The 22624-nt window shown below is 36.8% G+C and overlaps 1 protein-coding gene across 6 annotated transcripts in view; it reads right to left on the bottom strand.

The window, feature by feature from the left end:
• The window catches only part of NSD (Nuclear receptor binding SET domain protein), a 136619-nt gene that overhangs the window by 93777 nt on the left and 20218 nt on the right, over nucleotides 1-22624 (bottom strand). For 4 of the 6 annotated variants that reach the window (XM_081734597.1, XM_081734595.1, XM_081734593.1 and 1 more), the window contains exon 2: nucleotides 20557-21057. The exons of the other annotated variants lie outside the window; for them this stretch is intronic. In XM_081734597.1, coding sequence (XP_081590723.1) covers nucleotides 20557-20942 — 386 coding nt within the window. In that variant the 5' untranslated portion in view covers nucleotides 20943-21057. The remainder of the gene's footprint in view (nucleotides 1-20556; nucleotides 21058-22624) is intronic. 6 annotated transcript variants of the gene reach the window in all.

A 22624-nucleotide genomic window follows, 5' to 3' on the forward strand; every position in this document is an offset into this window, starting at 1 on the left:
TGAACCGGTTCCCGCAATTATATTTACAGTTCCCAAGAAGGAAAGACATGACAAACAACGTGCCCTGCGGGGCTCTAACCCACCTTCACTCGCTGACGCTCGCTTGGCAATAATATGTACACAGTATATCACTCCCTTGCCCAAAGTAAAGAGTGCCTCATCGTGCTCGTGGGTTTTCTCAGGGTACTCCAGTTTCCTCCTATTTTCTCATTCCACCAATTCTTCCATCATCATTCATTTGCTTCAATCATCGTCTCCCTTAGCCTAATAGGCATAACGTGGGACTTTAAGCTCAAACATCACTCTCATGTTTAATAGTTACCCCTCTACTAGCCTCATAGATGTTTCACTGTACCTACAGCTTAATACATTATTTCTGTACTACAGAAATTATAACGAAATATTTAATATTTACAAAGAAATATTTAACCTTAGTTCGTTATAGGGATTGAGTATAGCCCGCTCCCCCCAGTGATTTTTAACGAATCATAGTGATTCTAACGATTCATTCTAGTTCATAATGAATCGGAATCGCATGTTATAAAGATTTAAGAAGTAAATCTTGCAGTAAGGAAGCTTTAGTAACGGTAGTAGTAGTAGCAGTAGTAGTAGTAGTTAGTAGCAATGGTAGTAGTAGGAACGGGTTAGAAGCCCCGCAGGGGTTGGTTGAGTTTTGTTCTTGATATACGTATTAGTATTAGTAGTATCAGTTGTAATAGTAGTAGTAGTAGTAGTAGCAGTAGCAGTAGTAGTTAGTAGCAGTAGCAGTAGTAGTAGTGACTCTTCCAGTTCCGGTGACAAAGAACTGGGGGGAGTGGGCTATACACAAGCCCGTTATAGTCTTTTTTTTCTTTACCTGATTCGTTAATCTACTTAATAACCAGACTGACTACATAATTACTTGTCTTCAGAATCGATTTTTATTTTCTATTGTATATGTTGACATTAATAAGATACATATTTACTTTTACCTGGAATAATTTTACTTGACTGCCAACACGTAGTTTTCTTCTTCCTTTAATTGATGGCTAGTGAATAATTTAGAACACTTACTGCCATCCAAATCCGAAATTTAGGGCACTTACTGCAAATGACACGAAACTATACATTCAGATTATAGTCGCCGTTATGTAATAGTTCCTGCACTTGTACAAGGTGTTTCAAAATAACACCGACACAGTTTGGGAAGTGATTCCTGACACCAAGACAAGACAAAAAGTAGAGAACATCCTGGGTGCACAAATGCTTCCTTTCGGAGTTATAGGCTGCCGAAAACATGAAAAAATGGACTTTAAAGGTCCATAGCTAAAAACTATGGGACCTACCGTAGTCGGGTCAAGATTTCACTTAGGAACTAGTATGTGTCCTATCCAAATATCCAAGTTTCAGAATCCTGCGGTACTTCCGCAATAATTTTTATAGAGGTGGTTGGTGAGTACTTCAAATTACATGCCCATAGACATACTCCCTCTATAAAAACTGCTTCGTGAAATTGTGTCACACATTCAACGCGAATTATACAGTGAAACTAGACACATGTTCTGTTTGGGGTGAATCAGCATTTTGCGTTAAAATATGAACATTCAATCATGGTCTATCAACGATTATGTTACGCGTACATGCATCACCTATTTGAAATATGTCAGTAGACCGCGGAACAATGGGAATTCATTTGATTATGGTCTGTTTAATAATCAGGTACACTGTTGTCTTGTATATTTTATAAAAAAAAGCAAATTGGCTATAATTCATGTATGAATTCCAACTTGCCATTACATTGCTTGAAAATCTGCAATTATTCTCGATGGTATTATTTCTAGCTTTGAAATTATTTTTACCTCAAATAATTTCCAATTCTGATTACATTAATATCCCGTACTGGAAAATGATTTCGAACTTTCGTCACCAGTGGCCTATTTCTCAAAGTAACAAGTTTTGTAATATTGATTTTTACTAGTCGTAAACTATCATGAAGTAGAAATTCTAGAATAATACTAAAAGCCAATTCTAAATACTAACAATGGGAGCTCTAATCAGTTTTATATGCTTAACTTGAACGGACTAATGAATTACATAATTTTGTTATAAATTTTGAACTCCTCCCCGCCCCTTGTGAAAATGACAAAAAACAAACAACAACTCGAGCTCAAAAATTCAGTTCAAACTGTTTACCCGTTTTCCCGTGATGATGAGGCAGACAACACAGATGTTAATTTTAGATACTGAATTAGACACAGAAATTACCTTCTCCCCTCAGAACTGGGATTTTCTAAAACGCTGGAACATATGGTTAGTTCAGGAGGCTGTATACAAAGTTTCATCTTCCGAACATAAGGGGTTCACGAGATACTCTTTCTTTCGAATACATTTTAAAACCCCTCTTCCACTCCCTCTAGGATGTCATTGTAATCAAATTGACAAGACAAAAACTCAGTTTGAAGTAGGTACTAATGTTCAAAAATTCATTTCAAAAGGTTCAGTCCGTTATATACAGTAGACTGTTAACGGACCACTGCGGGACCGAATCCTGGTCCCATAACGAAGTCGCTTAAAACGAAAATCACCGTTTCCACCGACCCTAAATTGTATTATCATTTCTAAAATCAGAACTTTCGACAGCAAGCTGTTCCAGTGACACTAAGTTGAACAAAATACAGTATACTGAATAAAGCACACTCGTCTATCACACAAAACCACACACTTATTTACGGTCTATGTGTATTAATGAAAGAAAAACAAAACTGAAAAAAAAAATACGATTGAGCCTACACTACTGAATGAAATACAGTACTATATTTTATAAACACATTTATTAAACGAGGGAAAACACATTTCTGCTTAAAAATATAAAAATCCACTTAAAAAAGTTTTTGATTTGTGAAACTGTATATTGTTGTGATGTAATTCATACTGAAAATCCCTTTTTCTTTTTAGAGCATGGGCGGTTAAAGACATGTCAGTTAAAGCCATGTACTTTGTTTAAACTTATTAAGATCGTACTCATACGTATTAACATGCGAAATTCAGATTTACATTTTATTAATCTCCAGAATCCTCAGAAATATCGTGTTTTATTCGTGTTTTAAGCAAAACAAATTTGGTTTAAATTATAGATTTAAAAAAAAATATATATCACTCGATTTGAATCTGATTTAAATCAATTAACCCTGCCTCTAATTTACCATAATTTCATAGTATATACACAATTGTACAGTATTTGATTTTGAAGAAGAAAAAAAGTGTTCTTCCAGATTTTGAGCAAAAATAACGAAAACCGTTAAGTAGGGAAGCAATAAAGGCCGTTCTTAAGATTTCTACAAACTCGATGAGAACAACAGAATTTTTGCTCGATAAAAAAGGTTGTATTTCAATGAAAGTGAATGGAGTGAAAGAAAGCAGACAAAAAGACTTATTTTGTGTAACTTCAAAGAACTGTATTTTCATTTCAAAAGTATGTATGTGCTCAACGATACAAATAGGTTTTTCCACATTCTGTGCTTTGGGAGCTAAATACTGTGCCCTTGCTGAGTCCGCAGGTACTCAGTTGTTAGTATTGATGACATGTAACATTAATACAATGACCGTCATAAATTAAGCAACAAATGGATGCTCAGGATGTATAAGTAAAGTAAACGCATGCTGGTGAACAAACTGTTATTGAAATTCCAGATGCACCTATTTTACGTCATACAGCAAGGAGAACTATCAAATGAAAGAACACTCGTTGGGAAAAAAATTATGCTGGACGTAGATGGCACAGAAACTGGGAAACACTGAAGACGCAAAAGGATAGTTTTCTGACACTAATAAGGGATATGATCACCGCGCATAGCAATACAGGGTTCACAACGTCGACTCATGCTGGTAATAAAGTGTTTGTACCAGCTCATTTGGTATCTGGGTTTATTGTTGACGAAGAGACTGTTGAAGATCTTGGAGCGTTCGTGGAGGAGGCACAAGGCTTGCAATGCGTCGCCCTAGAGCGTAAGTGTTCGATCCGATTAAGGTCCGGGGACCTCGATGGCTACTCCATTCGTTGCATATGGTGTTGCTCCAAGTACTGATCGACTAGTTTTGCTCTATGGGAACGAGCGTTATAGTTACGTACAATGAACTCCTGACCTCTACCACGTGCGAAAAGTACAACATGACAATGCAGATCATCATCCCCATAGCGCTAAGCTGTCATTGTGCCGCGCGGAGACATCCATGCTAATGCTACACCACACAAGCACACCTGCACCACAATACCTACCCCGTTTCAAGAACATTGGATGGATGGTAACAGGTTCCTGTTTCTCGCCAGACCAATTTGCGTCGAAAATCACTGTTCACAGAAATCCTAAACTCGTCAGTAAAGAGAATTGAATGTCATTGCTCTTGGGTCCAATTCACATGCGCTCTTACCCAATTTAATCGCTGCCTCTTGTGACACCGGGTAAGAAATACACACACCATTGGTCTTCTCGCATACAACCCACCTTCGTACAGGCCTGTGTACTGTACTCGTTGATAGAGGACGTCCAGTGGCAGTAACAGCCAGGGTTTGAAAAAAAAACGGGTTTTTCTGAAAAAGCCCAACCCATCTGGGCCCATATGAGTTTCTTCGGGTATTTTCGTTTTTTTTTTTTTTTTTTTAGAAATATTTCAGTCTTTTGGGGTAAAAGTGTTAAAACGTGATTTGTATTTAAAGATTATCATTGTTATAACTTGCAACAATTTTCTATTCACCATTGTTTGGAAAAATAGCCTGCCATTTTGAAATTTTACATTGAATAGCCGAGAAAATCTACATAGCAAACTTAGAATGTCTTTTGCTTCTACCCTGAATATTTTAACTTAAAAGCGTGGATAACAGCTATTTTGAGAAATGGTCACCATTTTGAAATTCTATGTTGGATCGCCGCCAAAATACCCACAGCTAATTTAGAGTGTCTCGTGCTTGTATTCTGAAATTTTCAACTTAAAAGACTGAAAATTACGCTTTGTAGCGTGGATACTCGCTATTTTAGAAAAAAATGGCCGCCATTTTGAAATTTTACGTTGGTATGCCGTCAAAATCTATACAGGAAATTTAGTGTCCCGTGCTTGTACCCTAAAAATCTAAACTTAAAAGACTGAAAGTGGTACCCTGTAGTATATGTGGAACAGGCAGACGAACAAACAAATGTAGATCGAATCATTCCAGGGACCTCAGTGACGTTCGCCAAATATATTAATTTAAAACAAAGATATAATTCATGTTTTATGAAATAAATGTTTCAAAATGTCTTATACGACATACAGTAAATATTTTCCAGCGTAAAATAATGGTTTTATTGTTGAAGTTCACTTACGATACTTTGTGCGTTCAATTACGGGAATTTTACCCACACTTGTTGCAACACGGTTCTTTCAAGAAAATTAATTTGAAACAATTAACAGATATAATTCATACTTTATAATGTAAGTGTTTCAAAATGTCTTAAATGAAATTAAATATCTTGGAGCGTAAAGTAAATAGTTTTATGGTTGAAGTATTTACTTCCGATGCTTTGTGCTTTCAATTGCGGGAATTTTATGAGCACTTCTTCCACGACTTCTACCCCCCCCCCCTCCGAAAATTCAGTTTTCTTTACTGTACATCGAAACTTCTACTTGTAGGGAAGTTTGAATTCAGCAGTGGAAATAGTAAGTGTTACGTAGTCTTCGGAACTCCGAGCATTAAGCTTCTTAAATTTGACAAAAATTTTTACGCTATTGCTGGTGTTGATTCTACTGAATGCTTATTTGAAGAGTAGCAACAAATAGTCGAACTAAACTGTTGTTGGAAAACCAAATTTTACTGAAGAATACTTTTTACTACTGCACTACATATTTACTGGTAATACCGGCACCTATGACCTTAAACCCGTCAAACGTACGAGGGATAACGTCCGTCGGCGTCGCCGACCACACTATTCACAGGAATATTTTCTAAAATATAAAATTGCATATCTTACTTCAAATAGGCTATAAGCATAATCCATACATTAATTTGTTCTCTTTTTTTTTTTAATCCATTCAGTGCATTCAGAACTTTATAAAGATCTTATGTTGACTGTTGTTGTATATCTTAACGTGAAAGCATCTACTTCGGACAAGGAAAGTCCAAAATCTGATAAAAATCACTTTCAATGTGATCACCTTAGTTGTACCAATAATATACTAACAAAAAGCTCAAAAACCCAGGTGGGTTTTTTCAAGTAGGTCCAACCCGAAAAAAAAAAAAAAAAAACAATTTTTTTTTTGACTGGGTCCACTTGGGCAAACCCTGGTATCAGCTTCCACACGCACTTGAGTTGCTGTTCAGACCTGTTTCTTCGACTTGTTAAACGGATATATCGATCATCACTGGCCGATGTCATGCGGTCAACCGCCACTGTTAACTTCTCGAAGCATTTTGTGTTCCCTGAAACTTGCTTCATAACCTGCTGACCACTGCTCGATCGACATTGAGTTATCGGGCCACATTGGCCTAACTCTGGCTTGCTTTCAATCCACGCCAACGTAATTCATCCAGCAAATGAGGCCTCGTTGACATATTCGCCTGTTTTACTGCACTAGACTTCCCTCTTCACTCTCTCTCTCCTCTCTCTCTCTCTCTCTCTCTCACACACACACACAGAGTCAGCCAACAATTCCGTGAGCTCATTTAGTCTTCGCCCGTATCTAGTACTTCATGAAGTCGTGTGGGGCCAGGATAATCGCGAATGCTTCCGCACAATCTTTCTCTGATCATTCGTCAATGCTCGTTGTATTGTGACATCCATTTTCTCTGCATTTCACCAAACTCTACCCTATCATTTCTTATTTTATTATACATTTTGTCTTTGTTGCTTAATTTATGAGGGCCAGTGTAGGTACGAGTGCATGATGGCTATGTGTTCTAGTTGCTCTGGTGCGGAAATGATTGTTATAATGATTTACTTAATGACGAAATAGACGAAAATGTCAGTTAAATAGGAAAAAACGATATCTTTGAGTTTTACGTCCCATAGTTATGTCGGCTAGGCTAAAGGAGACAGTAATGATGAGAAATGAATGAAATGGTGGAATCAAGAAAGTGGGAGGAAACGGGAGAACCCCGGGGAAACCCACGCACACGGTGTTTGTCCGCAACAAGGTTCACTTGACGGGAGCTGGGATTGAACCCGGGATCCCATCAGTTAAATAGGGTAAGCAGAGATAATTTATCTGAAGAACCACTGTTTTGAGTTCCAGTGAATTCACTGGAGTCACAAGCAGAAATTGTTACGTCTCAAACAACATCACTATAAATCGAAATATAAAAATATATCGAAAGCTCAGTCTGAAAACTTAAAGGAATAGAAAGTGAACCTCGGCAATACTGATCACACAGTACTGGCTAATTTTGCAGAAAATTACAAGTTTTTAATTCAAAATGATATACAAAGTTATCGCTGGGTAAATTCTTATGCCACTTTACATTCTTTTGTATACCATTATTCCTGGTATTCTATCACGTAATCATTTAGAACACAATATTACTGCAGTGTATAAATTTCAGATGCAAAACAAAAACAGATTTTCACATAAGATTTAAAAAAATAAGTTGTAGATCTTAGCACAAGCACTGTGACCTTACATGACATCAAATTCAAATATATATAATGATGTGTAAACAAATCAGTGCCAATGGAATTCCATTATTCTGATTTTCGTCTTCGGGATTTAGTTGTCTGCGCTTATGATCAACAGTGGTGGTTTGCAGTTGTCGAAGTTGTCAATCTTACCATAATGATTTATTATCTTCGGTTCTTCAAACCAGCGGGACGAAGAGCTTAATTTGTGACATCAATTGATGCACCATGTGTACCTTTCTCACATCTTTTACGAATACTTACACCTTTGGAACTGCAACAACACGCAAAGGGAGAAGCTATCACATTACAGAAAAACTGTGCAACGAAAATTCAAATTACAAAAACACCGTTATTAGACTAATCCCATGTGCTTGTCAGACTTGTTTTCGTACATATTTTGTTCGTAGAATTGAATTTTACTGTTATAGTCATGTTTAGTTCCATTTTTATTTATTACGTGTTACAAGCTGCATAAAATACACCCCATTGTATTTTACCGACATTTTATACGTAACTTTTGAGAAGTACACTTTCTATACCTCCAACTTAAACTCCAATTTTGTACTGTAATTACAATATAAACTCAAGATCACTTATTTAAGAATTTTCGTAATTTCCCAGGATTGTGAAAAACCCAGTTAAAAAAAAAAAAAAAAAAACAGTGTGTTTTATTGGGTAAAACTGGGTTTTATTAAATTTTGTACGTGTAATTAAAGTCATGTTCCTACATAAAATACTATTTAAGCATATAAGTTCTACTTGTCACATGAAACTATGGAATTCCCTTGTGGGACCGCGGTAGGTCACGTCTGGCGAGAGTTTCTAGTTCGATCTCAGCTTGCGCCAAGTGCATTTTGTGGTGAACAAACATCGTGTGCATGGGTTTTCTCCGACTTCTCCCGTTTACTACCACTTTCTTCATGCCACCATTAATATCCACATCATCACAGTCTCCACAATTATTTTTAATGAGGAGTTTATATACCGACTTTCATGTTCCTAACTTGGTGAGCTTGTCACTTTTTTTTCTCCATGAAATTTGAACTTCCTATATTTCTTCTTCTGAATCAATTGGATGCGCCCTTGAATCAAAGCAATATACAAATACCACCTCAGAGTAAGTAGTCACTATTGTAAGTCCGAAAAATTCATTTCAAACTGCTGAACCGTTTCCCCGTTTGATGCGATCAGAAACAACAGGCAACATCGCTTTCAAATTATAGAAACTGTTCCCACTTAAAATGGTAACTTTCAAAAACACTGGGAGGTTTACTTGCTTTTAATGGCAAGTTTACAAAAAATCTTCCTAACTTGACAGAATCGAGAAATACTAACGTTTTCGCATAGATTTTGACCTTCCGCTGCCCCATAGAACACGCATTTTAATCTAAGTAACCTGATTAAAAACCTAGTTCGAGGTACGTGATAACTGCATCCAAAAATTCATTCCGAACGGTTAAACAGTTTTCCCGTGTTGCGCGCACAAAAAAGATTCTTTTCATTTTGATATAACAGATTACAGCTGAATAGTGAATTTAATCGAGGGCAAACAAAACTCATTATGAATGATTCCCAAACCTTTTTTTTTTTTTTTCTTTCTTTCTTCAATAGTATTCTATTCTGGTAGTAAATACATATTACAGCCAATTTTGGAACTAGACATACACTAAGAAGTACGATTAAACAAAGTAATTATAATCATATTAAGGTTGTTATTTCAATCTAAGTTTTGAAGTTATTTTTTGAGGTGTTATATTGTGTTTTTTTTTTTTTATATGGGTTTTACCCAAAACAACTCACCGGGAAGTTGTAACAACCCTGTACTTTCCCCGCCAGTGCAAAATTTGGTATGGCAAAATTTGGTATGTGCATATTTGGTGCTTATTAAATTATTATTCATTTCTACAATCTAATATTTCGTACAGCTGTACATTATGTGGAGACAACGTAAAATCTCTATAAACATTCTTGGTTCAATTCCTTCCCAGACTTTTTACGGCTTAAAAGTTGTAATTTGACTCTGGTATTATTTGCGGCATTTGGAATTGAATTGAGAAAAAGATTTTAGCACTGGATTAAAGGTCGCTTCCTTACCTTTCATATAATGCTTGTATCATATCTGTATCCCTTTTCATTTCTTAAGATACTGTATTTCGCTTATACTCGAAACGATACAGAGTATGCCATTAATAATCTAAAATATTATTTTAGCTCCCCCGCAAAAAAAAAAAAAAAAGAAAAAGAAAGAAAAAGAAAAAATTCACTAATGGTAATGTTTACAGTTATCACTGCTGGCTGTAGAAATATTTCAAACAATAAACCGAAATGTTCAAGTATATGCGTTTATTCAACGTTATGTATTGTCCATCGCAATCACACAGTGAAGTGTAAGGATAGTTGTTTCTCTCGCACCTACAGTTTCTTCCACACATCAGTTCAGAAGAGACTTTCGAAACCTCTGGGATCGTTTTGAGAGTGGTTCATATCCACTAGAAGACTTTTTTTAAAGTAAATAGTGGAATTTCCATTTCGCGTTGAATACACTGTTCCAGATCATTGTCTGCACAATCGCACGCTTCATATGTAGTTTTAATGCACCTGCTGTTGATGGGATATTTTCGATTGGTCTGTTTCTTTTCTTGAACAAAATTCTGTGGTATTCATTTACACTTTTGATGGTGTTTGTGGTATCATACATAAGGACTGTAAACCATTTGATCATTTGGAAGTCTTCATCCTGTATTTCCATAGAATTTGACAAGTTATTGAAGACTTGGATGATATCTGGTATTTTCAACCAAATATTCCAAGCCCTCATCTCTCAATTTCATAAAATGCTGACACAGTATCACACCCTATAAATGCATGGAAAAATAGCAATGCATTACGGATGTCATCTGAAAGATTTTCCAAGAAAATGCTCAGTGTGAAAATTTTCTTGTTCTTGCCACTGCCAAACTCAAATGAGAGACCCTGCAAGCCTTGTGACTTTAAACATTGGAGTCGACTGTAACAAGGTCTATATTCTTCTGACCTAACTGAACGCAGTTTTTGACTTGCAACAGAAGTCTACTATCAGCCTGCTCATGATTGCATGGGGCAACACTTTCACTGTTGAATGTTCTAGCGGAGCAAGCAACTCGATCTTCAGCACTTCCTACTAGTATATTTTGTCCTGTTCCAAATCTGGAAATTGCTTTGGCAAAAGATGTAAAAGTTGCGTTTTGTTGTCATCATCAAGGAGAAATTTATTTTACATCTTTGGAAAAAGGTGTGGTAGGTTTAAAAAGCATTTTCTGAAAACTACCTCTTTTTGATCTGGTGACTGATTTATGACTCTTTCAAGTATCGATCGAAAATAATGTTACGTCTTTCAAAATTCTGAATTCGATCTTTTACTGCTCAAAGAAATACCACGTATATGAATTCTTCAAATGTCTTCGACGTACCAGGATGCAACCAATGTACAAAGGTTGTTCCGCCTATAATACAAGCCGTACAATCTGTCCGACAATCACAATTACTTTCAACAAATCCAGATTTGATGTAATTCAGAATGTCAGATTTATTGGAAAGTTTACGAAGCTTTCAAAACTCATTAATTGATGGTGGGTAGAACTGGTTTACATGTGCAAATAGTGTAGCAATATCACCATCCCGTCCTTAAGTAGCTACATTCAGTTTGCAAAATACATTTGCACCTTTACGTACGGTTTTCACTTGAAGCGCTTTCGCTGACTTGGTTGCTCCACTTTTCATTTGTGATTGTCCAAGGAATCGAACTGGTGATAATCGGACGGTGCAATGTCCGGAGAGTATGGCGGATGCAAATGTTTCCAATCCAAGGTGTAGAATGTAATCCCGGGTAATCCTAGTCACGTGGGGCTTAGCGTTGTCCTGTAATAGGACGACCTCTTTGCGATTCAGAAGTGCTGGCTGCAGAGTTTTGAGTTTTTCTTGAACACGGATTAACTGCTGACGGTACACACTTGCATTGATGCTCTGACCAGCTGGTAGAGTTCCCCATGCACCATACCGGGAGCAGACCACCAAACCCACAAGAAGATCTTCTGGTGCAGTGCTGGTTTTGGTTGTTTTGAAACCGATTCATGGGATACTAACCAATGATGACGGCGCCGCGGAGCTTGGTACAGACTCACTTCTCATCACATGTCAACACCCTGTCCAGAAATAGCTCCTTCCTCAGACGAGGCAGCAAAGAAACACAGATGTCTACTCGAGTTGCCTTCTGGTCCAGAGTCAAATCATGCAGGACCCATCGACCCAACTTGTACTGCTTCCAAATTTGATGGAGATGCTTACGAATGGTTTCTCCACTCACACTGAATTGCAGTCCCAATTACTCACATGTCTGGCCACTGTTCGCCTCAATTGCAGCCTGAAGATCTTCATTTTGTACATGTGTTGGTCTTCCGGCACGTGGTGGGTTTTCGAGTGTTTCGTCACCGTCCTTAAACTTGTTAAATCACCGCTACACTATCTGCGTAGTCATGACATCCTCACCAAAGGTCTCGGCATATCTTCCACCCCGCTGCAGCGGCGTTTGACCCCAGTTTGAATGCATACAGCATACACGCTCTTATGATGCTCTCTGGAGGTCCCATGTTCACTGTGTCCTTACGCAAGTTCATGGTGTAACCGAACTGCCACAATCAAGTAATATGTTGGATATACCCATACCAACAACTGACCGCCTTATCACCATTCGCATTCAACTCACGGCGTGAGGGCCAATGAAGCAGACCTCCACAAAAAGCGACAGAACTTTCTTGGTTACCTTTATAATTAGTGTATGTACTATTCTTCTTAATTTAGCAAAGCGCATTAGACATCAAAACTCTCAAAATTTTAATGGTGCCCTCACTGTCCCCTAAAAACTATTTTAGCTACGCTACTACATGTAAGATTGTCCTGTTCTATATGTAAAATATGGCAAAATTACTTCTAAAAAGTGTCAGATGTAATTTAAGTTAGTCTGATTATCTCGTTATATGTGTTTTCACGTGAACTAGGTTAAATATGGAAGGAATAAATTGAAAGCAAGGTTCTAGAAAACATCTATGCAGTTATGTCTGCACTCAGCGACAAAACTTCTATTCGTTTGATGAAACTAGTTTCGTAAATAACTTCAGAATAGAAGGACAATTTGAGTACAGTATTCAGTAAATTAAAAATAATGTAATTTTCTGTACGTCCTAGCTATACCACCGTTATTCCCAAAATAAATATTAACAAGCGGAAAGAACTTCTGTCGCTGACTGTACACTCAAAAGTATACTGATATCGTGCATGACACAAAACTACAATTCGATGAATTCTATTTGGACGAACAGAATTGAATGGTTTTGGCACATATGCGTAAACGCATTTGCATTACCTAAAACTTACACCAGAAGCGATTTCCAGTGGCAATAACGTGGTGCAAGAAGAAAAAGAAATTATCCACTTTGTATTTTCTTCGTTTTTTCTACTATTCATTCTGAATATCCGGAAGTTAGTATTAGCCAGCAGCTGAAGCAGAAGCAGCTTCTGACTATTCGTAAAATGCATATGAGCATCAATATTAACTTAATGAATCTATTTTTTATTACTTAATGAGTTATGAATAAACTTTAAAACAATTTTCATATAATGTGATTTTTCCTTCGAACGAATCACGAGTTTTCACGAGCACCATGGAACACTGCAAATTGTTCATTTGTCTTTTGACTGTGACCAGCGCATTTTCTGGTTTGCGAACGAGTATTGGAAACTCATACGTGTCTAAGGGAAGAAGATATAAGAGAGGTAGACTATGCATTTTAATGCAAGTAAGGGGGGACTATGCACTTTAATGCAAGCTAATTACTAAGAGGAAACTTCCTCCTGCACATGCGAGTTTCAGCCTGTAGTACGTTAATTTATTTATTTAGTCTTACTTTATGTGGCGAAGTTAAGCTAACCATGTCCTGCCTCTTACTTTAACTACGCGATTATAAGAATAAAATATTTCAAGTATTTAGAATAATTGAAATTACAAATCTCTACAAATACAGAAATAAATTATCAATACATAATTCAATACGCGTATGGATTTTACGCATTTTATAAATAATCCCCCCCCCCCCCCAAAAAAAAATACATTCACAAGTAGTCACATATATCACATAAATTACCACAAATAAACATATAATATATTCAGATAAGTTTTAAAGAATAAAATCAGCAATTTAATGTACACCAAACAAAATTCATAGAGCAGAAAAATAATTTTTGGAATTTCATCTGAGTGCAGCATGTGTTAATACAAATTTTACTAATTTACCCGTCCCTTAACAATACGCTTTATCATTGTTTCGTTAGCTTTCTCCCGCCACGAATGCGCAACAGAAATTTACGCTAAAAATTATCGATAAAGTCCTTTCGGTCTTCCATACTACATATTTAAGTAAAAATTGAACACACTGAAATATAAGAACGCAGAAACTAAAATAATCGACAATTACACTATATATTTAAAAAAAAAGCGAAACGGTTAATTTGAAGTTTAATCTCTGTTCAACACTAAGGTTATGAACGGCGGACCTACAGCTTAACGTGGGGCCTGAACCACATGAGCACCCACCATCAACACCTACGAATGAATGCAAACAGAAAAGCCTGAATTTTAATATTAGAGATCATTATTTATAACAAAACGAACTCTTTGCACGGAATGTTGCATTAGACATTATATTCAAAATACGTGTTTAAACACAATGGCACAATTAGTCTATTATTGGAAATATTTCAAAAGTGTAACGTAAACAATCTGCGTCTATAAGTTATCATCACATGATAGATGTTAGTCATGTGGAGGAGGGGGCTCAGCTTCTAGTGTGCGGGGTTCCTAGTTCGATCTCAGCTCGCACCAAATGAGCTCTGTGACGGATAAATACAGGATTCTCTCATATCTTTTCGCTTTTTTCATCCTACTATTTCATTCATTATCTTCGTCATCGTCTTCACTGGCCTAGGTGCATAATCGTGGAACTTCGAACTTAGGAAATAATGTTCGTTAAGGACGTCTCTACTTAAGGAACTAAATCGATGAATGGTTACAACTATCAAACTTCAAAAGCACTCAAAATTAACCAACTCTGAACGTTTAGGCAAAAAAATTCATTACTGTCTTTAGCACATATCCTTTCAGAAAATTAACGTTATCTGTAAAACTACACCTCATCAAGTTCTCCCGAATAACATTAATATTCTTGCTTACAACAGTCCGCCATAAAATTTTCCTTGTATCTAAACACTCTTCTTCAGCACCAACTGATATGTCATATACCTGATGAATGATAAAGAAATGCTTCTGTGTTACACTTGATTCACCAATGTAATAGTCGAAGAAAACTGGCCTTATTTCCTGGCTTACATGTTGGAAGTCTGTGTTCTTACGCAACGATTACCATACTCAGGTTTGAAAAACATTAAACCTCTGCTTTGACATGTTTGACACGTATCCGTGAGTTTTTTAACTATGCCTTCAATTTACAACAAAATTTTAGATCTTACAAAAAAGATAGCTTGTATACCATTTCTTATACCAGACGAAGAAGAATATTTAGATAAAAAAAAGAATTCTGTGGAGGACTATAAAAAATGATTTCCGAGAGAAGGTAATCAACGGGATCTAGTTAGTGCTTTGAAAGAATATGTGTTGAGGAATCCAATAACTTTTTGCCGGAAGGTTCATCTATCACAATTAGTTAATTTCGAGCGCTTTTCGGGTAAGTACTCTTTTAATGAATATTGAATACACGTTTTTCAAATAAAGTAAATACGTCAATATACAGGGTTATCAAAAGTCCGGGGCCATTTGCCAATTCCGTTATGAGTGAAGATACGAAAAAAATGAAAAGAGTAAAGTTGTCGGGAAAAGGTGGTCTTTAGTCTAATACGGTGGATTTTTCCAGTCGTATTCAGCCGTTACGGCCCCACCTAGTAAAATCAATATTAAACGAAGACCACAGGGAAAAAAAAAAAGAGGTAAGTCACGAAATGGTCGATGAGTTAACAGCAGAATTCTGTGGCCTGAAAGGTGTAGTCTGCATGGACTAAATCCCACAGTAAGAAGAAGGTTAGTCACAAGAAATTTAATGCTAAAGATTTTACCTACAGGGGAAGAAAATAAGTAAGTGGAAAACAGGGCAACTGTGTAAAATTATACAAAACTGACTTGCCTCCTTTCTCCCCCGTAGTCTTCATAATGAAAAAGCATCGTTTCCAGTTCAGCAGCTTTTCCAACAGGGAACATGCACACTGTTGCGTGAGACAATGCTGTATAGTTGGAACAATAAAAGCCCACAGAAACACCTTAACTAGCAACATAGCTTTTTCATTGAACACAGGACATCTTACCAGTGTGGAACCCAAACGGCTGGTGCGACAGAAATAATTCCACCATTTGAAATTAAAAACTGCCTATTTCCAACAACTTTTTTTTTTTAAACCTTTACCGAAAAAGGAGTTGGCCTATGGTCCCAGACTTCTGATACACCCTATATTTATTTAATACTAAATTAATGCATTATATTAGTTTAAACAAGTACCTGTCTTTTTGCTACAATTAGGCCGAATTTTTATGCATGCGATAGAAGCGTGCTTTGTTTGCGATTTGTTAGCGTTTAAAGCCGACTATTTATATTTTTGGTGGTTTTATATAATAAAATTTTCCAGTTTGTAAAAAAATCGTGACTCTAAAGCTAAATTTCTTGACTTCCATGACAGTTTTCTGATTTCATGACTTTCGTGACCGATAGACACCCTGCCCATGCTTATGCCTTTTAGGTGATGAATGATTAATGAAAGTAGAACTGATGGGTTAAGAATGAGTGAGGAAGGCGGAAACCTCAAGAATACTCTTTGACACGATCTTGTCCGCAACAAACTGGCATGACTGGATATCAAACCAAAAACCCTGAGCACCAGAGATGACCGCTCTGAACACTGAGCCACCGTGCCCCCAAATTTAACCCTTAACCGCGGAATTAAATTTTCGAGTGATTTTTGGAGAAAGACACCTATTCAGCAAAAAAATAGCTTTTTTTTTTAAATTTGACTTTAAACTGATTAATACAATATATATAACAGGTCACACGTAAAAAAGAAATGACTTGAGATGAGTTTGAATTCACAAAGTGCAATAATGTCTACAATTAGTGCTAAAGCTATGTTTAAATACATAATTTGGCTGTACAATTCAACGCATTATCACTATCAAATGAGCGAGTGAAGTTGAATATTGCAGCGAAAGTGTTAAAGTAGAGTTTAATGCATGATGCTTTTTTTTACCTATCAAGGTCACCCTGCAATGTACCTCTACCAAGTTGATACAGATAGGAAGGAAAAATGAAATGAAATTTTTTAAGTTTTACGTCCCACGGTTATGTCGGTTAGGCTAAAGGAGATGGTGATGATGAGAAATGAATGAAATGGTGGAATGAAGAAAGTGGGAGGAAACGGGAGAACCCCGAGAAAAAACACGAGCACGATGTTTGTCCACCACAAAGTACACACGGCGCGAGCTGGGATCGAACCAGGGACTCCAAGCACCGGAGGTGAATGCTCCACCACTGAGCCATCGCGCCCCTAGAGCTAGAAAGGAATTCAACTAAAGTTTGGTATGTCATATTGAACATTACATAAAGGTTTCAGTTCAATTAGTGCCATTTTGATAAAATTAGACGTATTTTCCAGTTGGGTGCACTTTATTATTTCAAACTTTCAGGTAGAAAATGCAATCGTAGTTCTCAAAAATAATTAACGATACTAGAAGTGATTTGAAAAATGGAAGTTGCCGTTGATGAAGATGGAAGTTCTCACTGGAAATTCCGTCAATAAAATAAATATCTTGACGTATGCCGACGTTTAAGTTAATATATGTATGTCCATATTTTAATACTTAACCTTGCAAATACACAGCTATTATTTTAGTACACAAACTATATACTGGGGGTCTGGTAGATACTGGAGCACTTAAATGATAATATAAAATTTCGACAATAATTCATAGAACTGTATATGTATATATATATATATATATATATATATATATATATATATATATATATATATATATATATCTTAATGTAAGAAAATAAGCAGACAGTTTTCCTAGAACAATCATGGGAATCTGTAGCGGGAGGATCGCAAAGGACCTATGATTGGTGCTCGAGTCTGTATAGAGCCAAATGTATTACCGAGGACATGTATAAGCAGATATTTGCACAATTAGTGATGACTAACTATTAGAATATTAATGAAAAATTATTCTGCATAACCAGAGCTCGAACTCAGTACGCCTTTGATAGTAGTCAGGAATACCGACCATTCACTACATCATGATGCTCAATTACTTTTAATGTGTTTATATAGGAGTACAAATGAAGTATGTCGCTCACAATTTTCAGCATACACATTTGAAAAGATTTATCACACAAAGAAACTACGAATAACATTTTCGGAAGCTGAGATAGGGAACTCAATTTACATTAAATCTCGTTCACCAGTCTCATAAAGTTAACGTACAGTATAAATTTACAATTGGCTACTAATGAAAGCTCCAGTGGGTTGTTGGACGGTTACGAAGATACAGTTTTATGCTTCAGTATATATAAACGGTCCAGGTTCGATTCCCAGTAGGGACCTCGGTCAAAAGTGTTAACAGCTTTTTCAGGCCAGCCACCTTGAGAGAGATTTTTCCTAGGTTTCCCTCACTTACATCAAGTCAATTCTAGGATGGTACCTACGCGTAACATAATGGTTCCAGCCCGCTTCCTTCCCTTTCATCGGGATAATGTGATCGCCGAGGGATGTCATCCCTCATATACATGACGGGTTAAATGACCTTAGATGCCGACAGCCCATAAATCTAATTTCTAATCCTAATATATACAAAGTAAGCGCTATGCAATAAATTATGTTAGCATAATGTATATATAAAAGTCAGTCCTATGCTATTCTCTCCGATGTATAGCCGCTGACTCATGTGTGAAACTGAATAACACCCAAACACTAACAAATCAAGTTCAAACTCAAACAAAAGCCGAAAAAACTTATATGGGTTAATCATAACTGAAGATATTGCAAGAAAAACTTAACTAGGAATTAGCAGTGCAAGCAAAACAACGGCATGCTAAAACATATTGAAGTTTCAGTATTAACAAAACGGAACGCTGACTTTACAAGTGAAGATCAAACTGTATTATAAAAATATTGTTAGAAAAAAAAAAGATATAATTATGCATCCATCTTCTAACAAAAGCAATCATATGAAGTGTTTCAAATTATACGAATGCAAGACAATAACAGAATACATACGTCACACAAAAACTAAATGAACACCAGTACACTGGAATCAAACAAAATGCATCTCTGCTCTAGAGCTATTCGAACGTTCGTTTTCAATATTCGAACAATTATTCGACTTTTAACAGCACTAACCTCTACATTACAAACAAACTCGCCACTTATCTACCATTCCAACACTAGTCAGGAAAGACTTCTTTATCCTTAAAAAAGAAAAGAACGCAACAAACCATGCAATAAGTATGGATGGCCTCCAACCTTTCTTCTAGAAGACTTCTATTATCACCTGTAGATATTGACTGTTATATACTGTCACTTAGGATTCTAGCATTAGTTGGTACAACTGCTCACAAACCTCCATGATAAAATGGGATTCAAACGTTATATTCTTGTAACATGATCAGCAATCAAAATCAAAATCAGAACTTTCACGTAAGACTTGTGGTGTAGGGAAAGCAGATTTCCATAACTTCAGCCTGAACCATTCACCTACATATGAATGGAACATTATTCTGATTTCTTCCTTTTAAACGAACATAATTTTCAGCGTACAGATTATTTGAAATCGACGTAGAAATACCTGAACACCACAGGCGGATCTTCCGTTAACTCAGTACGCTTAAGCAGTTTACCCTCGAATCTGAACATTTCAGAGGTTGTAAAAGTTACAGTCCATGAGGAATAACATTTTTACAAAATCACGTCCTGCTCTTCTTAGTGTATTTTTAAATCAATTTGCAATTAATTGGAACACGTACATCACTAAATATTCCGATCCTTATCTGGTTTACGAAATGAAAAACAACAGCTCAGTGAATTGGTGACATTATATTGCTGAAAGGGACGTTGAACTCAAAATCAAATCAATTCAACTAATGTCCTTTGACTAAAAGAGATGAAGATGAACGTAAATGAATGTTGGAGAATCTTGAGAAAAACCCCCGGACACAAATCACATGGTTGCATGATTTGTGACCCGTCATGAGAGCAAAGAGCCACTAAGAGACACTTCTATCACTCAGCCATATTTTAAAATTCTGTTGCACTTACTTCAGTATCTAACTACTAGGACCCCCATTATTACTTTCTTTCGTAGCGTTGCTTTAATACTGAGTCACTATCGAGACAATATTATCACATTACTTTCTGTTATTTAGTCAATCTGAACCGCGACAAAAGTGACTGTTCTTTCATAAGTCTTTATTCATTGACACGCACTTATATACAGCGTTGCCATATACAACATATATGACACACACATATAATGAAAGATTGGTCTCTCTACTGTACACATGGTGTGCATGTAAATGTGAGAAAATTCTACAAAAATTTGTGTTACTCTCCTCCTGTACCCAGTACTGACATGTTTCTTACACTGTGCAAACGTAATTCGAATGAGTGTAATTTGTAATTACTACCAATTACATTGTGAGCTAGAGTTATTGAAATGTTCGAGTGCAAAGGGTTAAATCAATTAAGTCTACAGGTCAGAGAAAAGGATATCTAGGAGAAAGATAGATGGCCTGAATCTGAGGAAAAGGGACAGAAATTACAGAAAGCCAACCGCGCCTAGACTTACCTAGATCTCTGCTTAATGCCGTTTCGCTTCATAAAACTATATATCCACGTAACACTTGCTTTGAATCGATGAGATGGAATATTTTTGTTTCGGGCAATTTCTCTTGCTCGTAATGTAAGAGCTAAATACGATGGGGCACGCCCGAGACGCTTAGTCTCCCTAACAAACTTGAGCAGTTCGTCCTCAACTTCCTGGTAATGACCCTCTCCTCTCAGAGTAGTCACAGTTTTCTTCACTCTATTTAAAATCGATTTCTGGTTCCTCCAGTAGCGAACATGAGGCACTGTAACTAGGAATGTCCTCGCCGCAGCAACATTGCCATGCTCTTCCGCATACTTTACAGCCTTCAGTTTATACGCCACTGTATAACTTTTCCGTTTCGTCATTGCAAGTAAACAAGTGTTTTTCCTTAGGATTCAAAATGATCTTCCAAAGTTCCCAAAAATCACAAGTAACTACAGCATACGCATCTGGCGAATCAACTATGAGTCCACGGATATGCTAAAAATAGAAGAACAAATTGTGTCTTAACTTTAATTGATTAAACACCTGCAATACACAGGTTATATGCATGATAAAAGTAGTCCCTATTACACCTGAATATACTATGGAACATAAATACAGGTACAGATCCAGCTATAACACTAATACGAACGAAAAGCTGTCCCTTGACAATACGATCTGTAAAATTGGAATCATGGTGAAACTAACATTTCATACATTCACGTCACAAAATGTTCATGCATTCATCATTTTAAAGAATTCTATAAGGATTGGATGGACTGCATATTGTACTCAGTCTTCCAGAAGAAACTAAGCACTCGTTCAAACTTAGATTCTCGCTTATCAAACCTATATAAACTAATCTGCCAATTTATTGTTATATACATAGATTGTCATAGATATACCATACTAGATGGATAATGAAAAACAAATATTCGTGGTTTTAATTCCCTGGTGCTTATACGAGGGTAACTCGAAAAAGAAAACTCAATTTTGCTGTCAATGGCGCACATAGATGCAGAATTACATTATACATATCTGAAAACTACATTACGTACTCTTACCATAAACACTGTCCCAAAGTTTTAAACACACAGACACAAAATGGTTCGAGATATTTTAATATCCTAATAAATGTAAGTTACATGGATGCATTGCAAAATCACAAATCAAAAGGTCACCACTAACATGCACGGTCCTTAGGTTTTTGTAGTCACGCATTACGCAACAGATTAACTGGAAAATCTGCAACTGCCTTCTGAAGAGACAACATTAAACTTTCAACTGGGATGTCTTCTTGCAAGTCTGGACCACAATTTACAATCCAAAGAGTTCAGGTCTGGACTTAAGCAAATATAAAGTGGATATGAAGTCCGAAACATTTGCCTCCATCTACTGCTGGGTTGTCCGTACCTTGTGTGCTGGGGTTAAGTCCTGCTATAGGCTCCAGTTCTGTCCATGAAAGGGGATTTTGGGGAGACTCTTGGCTACTTTCCCCGGTACACACACTTTGGCTGACATTTTGATCCCCTTTTCACAGAAATGGAGCTTCCTTATGTTCTCGTAGCTCACACACCACCACACCATGATGCTAACCCCTCTGGATCCTTGGAGCCTTTTCATCAACTTCAGGATGTGACATATTGGGCACTGAAAGTCTCCAACACTGAAAATCTTTTCATCAGTCAAAAGGATTCGGCGGTGCTCATTTGCTGCGTAAAGCTTAAGCAAGCGCTTTGCTTTTAGGAGCTTCTGGCGCTAAAGTCCATTTGTCAGGAAATGTCGTTTGCGTTGTTTGTAAGCATGGAATCCCAGGTCACTGCTTAACGTACGAGAAAAAAAGACATTTTCGGTATCTTTAGCTCACGAGCCATAACTGACTGTTTCCTAACTGGATTTCGTCGAACACGCGTTGCCACTGCTTATACAAGTTCCAGTGTTCGTACTGTGCGTGGTCTTCCTTGCCGCGGGCGATCTTTCACAGATCCAGTCTTAACAAAGCGCTGGATAGTGCGCTAAACGAATTTTTTACTAATTTACAGGTGCTGGAGGGTTTTGAAAATCT

This window comes from Thermobia domestica, chromosome 12, assembly GCF_964235325.1.
Source record: "Thermobia domestica chromosome 12, izTheDome1.hap1.1, whole genome shotgun sequence".
NCBI classification, from domain to species: domain Eukaryota; kingdom Metazoa; phylum Arthropoda; class Insecta; order Zygentoma; family Lepismatidae; genus Thermobia; species Thermobia domestica.